The 1,295-nt window shown below is 38.3% G+C and overlaps 1 protein-coding gene across 2 annotated transcripts in view; it reads right to left on the minus strand.

Annotated features, from left to right (window-relative positions):
* Nucleotides 1-6: 6 nt before the first annotated feature.
* The window catches only part of LOC118323997 (serine/threonine-protein phosphatase 4 regulatory subunit 2-like), a 5,775-nt gene continuing 4,486 nt past the window's right edge, over nt 7-1,295 (minus strand). For both annotated transcript variants that reach the window (XM_035656096.1, XM_035656095.1), the window contains one exon: nt 7-939. In XM_035656096.1, the coding sequence (XP_035511989.1) occupies nt 629-939 (311 nt within the window). In that variant the 3' untranslated portion in view covers nt 7-628. The remainder of the gene's footprint in view (nt 940-1,295) is intronic.

Consider the following 1,295-nt stretch of genomic DNA (forward strand, 5'->3'; position numbering starts at 1 on the left):
ACCAAACCAAACGGGTTTCTACTGGCAATTTGTGTGTTTATATTGGCTTCATACAGTGACAAAGCAAAACTGACATTTTCCACATCCTTCAAGGGGGTCAATGCAAACAAGTGCAATATAATGTTAATAAGAAATTCATCTTATGGTATGTGCTTCATAGAAAAAGCAAACAGACGTCTGTGAAGTGTCCTCACACATTCATCAGATAGTCAAAACAACAGGCCAAAACACAACTCACACTGTCAAATGTATCTTTTTTGGAAATACATGCCAAATGACTAATGACATTGTAGAATACATCAGTTATCAAGGTTAAATTATAATGCTCAGATATAAAAATCAGGAAAAAAAAAAAAAAAAAAAGATTAGAAAAACTTTTAGTCAACAGTGAAAAAAGCAGAGTCTCCATAATCTTCTTTAAATCATTTCCTTCCAGTTTAAAGACCAGGCATCGAGCGGCCTTGAGTAGCTGAAACTTTAGAGGACAATAAGATCCTTCTATGAGGAATCTCGAGGTCCACATCACCCCTGGTCCTGAAGTCTAGAGGTCCACAGTGCTACAGATATACCCTTGGGGTGGTATCATACAGTGTAAAAAAAACAGTCAGTTGGCAGGCTGGACTTCAAGTTAGTCATGTTCTCCAGGCTCTATTGCAGTCTTTGTACTGTTTGAACTGTCAGCGTTGCCCTCTGTTGATAACTCAGGTGAATTACTAGAAGAAGGGACCTGCTTGTCACTGGATAGGCCTTCTCCATCGCTGCTGCTGCTGCTGCTGCTGCTGCTCTCCCCATTTTCTTGCTCAAAGCTCGTACTCTTCTCTGATGGAGCAGGCTCCTCGGGTTGATCTGCAGTGCTGTCATTCTTCGGACTGTGGACGTCCTCCCTTTCAGATGAGTCTTCTTCCCTTTCAGAAGGCTCCGTCTGTGTGCTGCTGGATTCTGAGGACCAAAATGGACAACATTAGGACTGTAGCAAACAATTAATTTTCATTACAGATTAATCTGGCAATTATTTTGTTGAATAATCAATTAGTTGTTTGTTCATAAAATGTCTGAAATTAGTGAAAAATGACCAAAACCCAAATATATTCCGTTTACTAAAGACCAAAACAACCTAAATACATACACACTGGAGAGGCTGGAACCAGAGAATTTGGGCATTATTTCTTAAAAAATGACTCCAAACAATTTATCAACTATTGATCAAATAACCATTGCAGCTTCAAACATTCTACTGTTACATTCTGAATAACAATAACAGTATGTGGGTGTTTACTAATATATATATATATATA

This window comes from Morone saxatilis, unplaced genomic scaffold (assembly GCF_004916995.1).
Source record: "Morone saxatilis isolate NCDOM2014 unplaced genomic scaffold, NCSU_SB_2.0 Contig15, whole genome shotgun sequence".
Classification (NCBI taxonomy): domain Eukaryota; kingdom Metazoa; phylum Chordata; class Actinopteri; family Moronidae; genus Morone; species Morone saxatilis.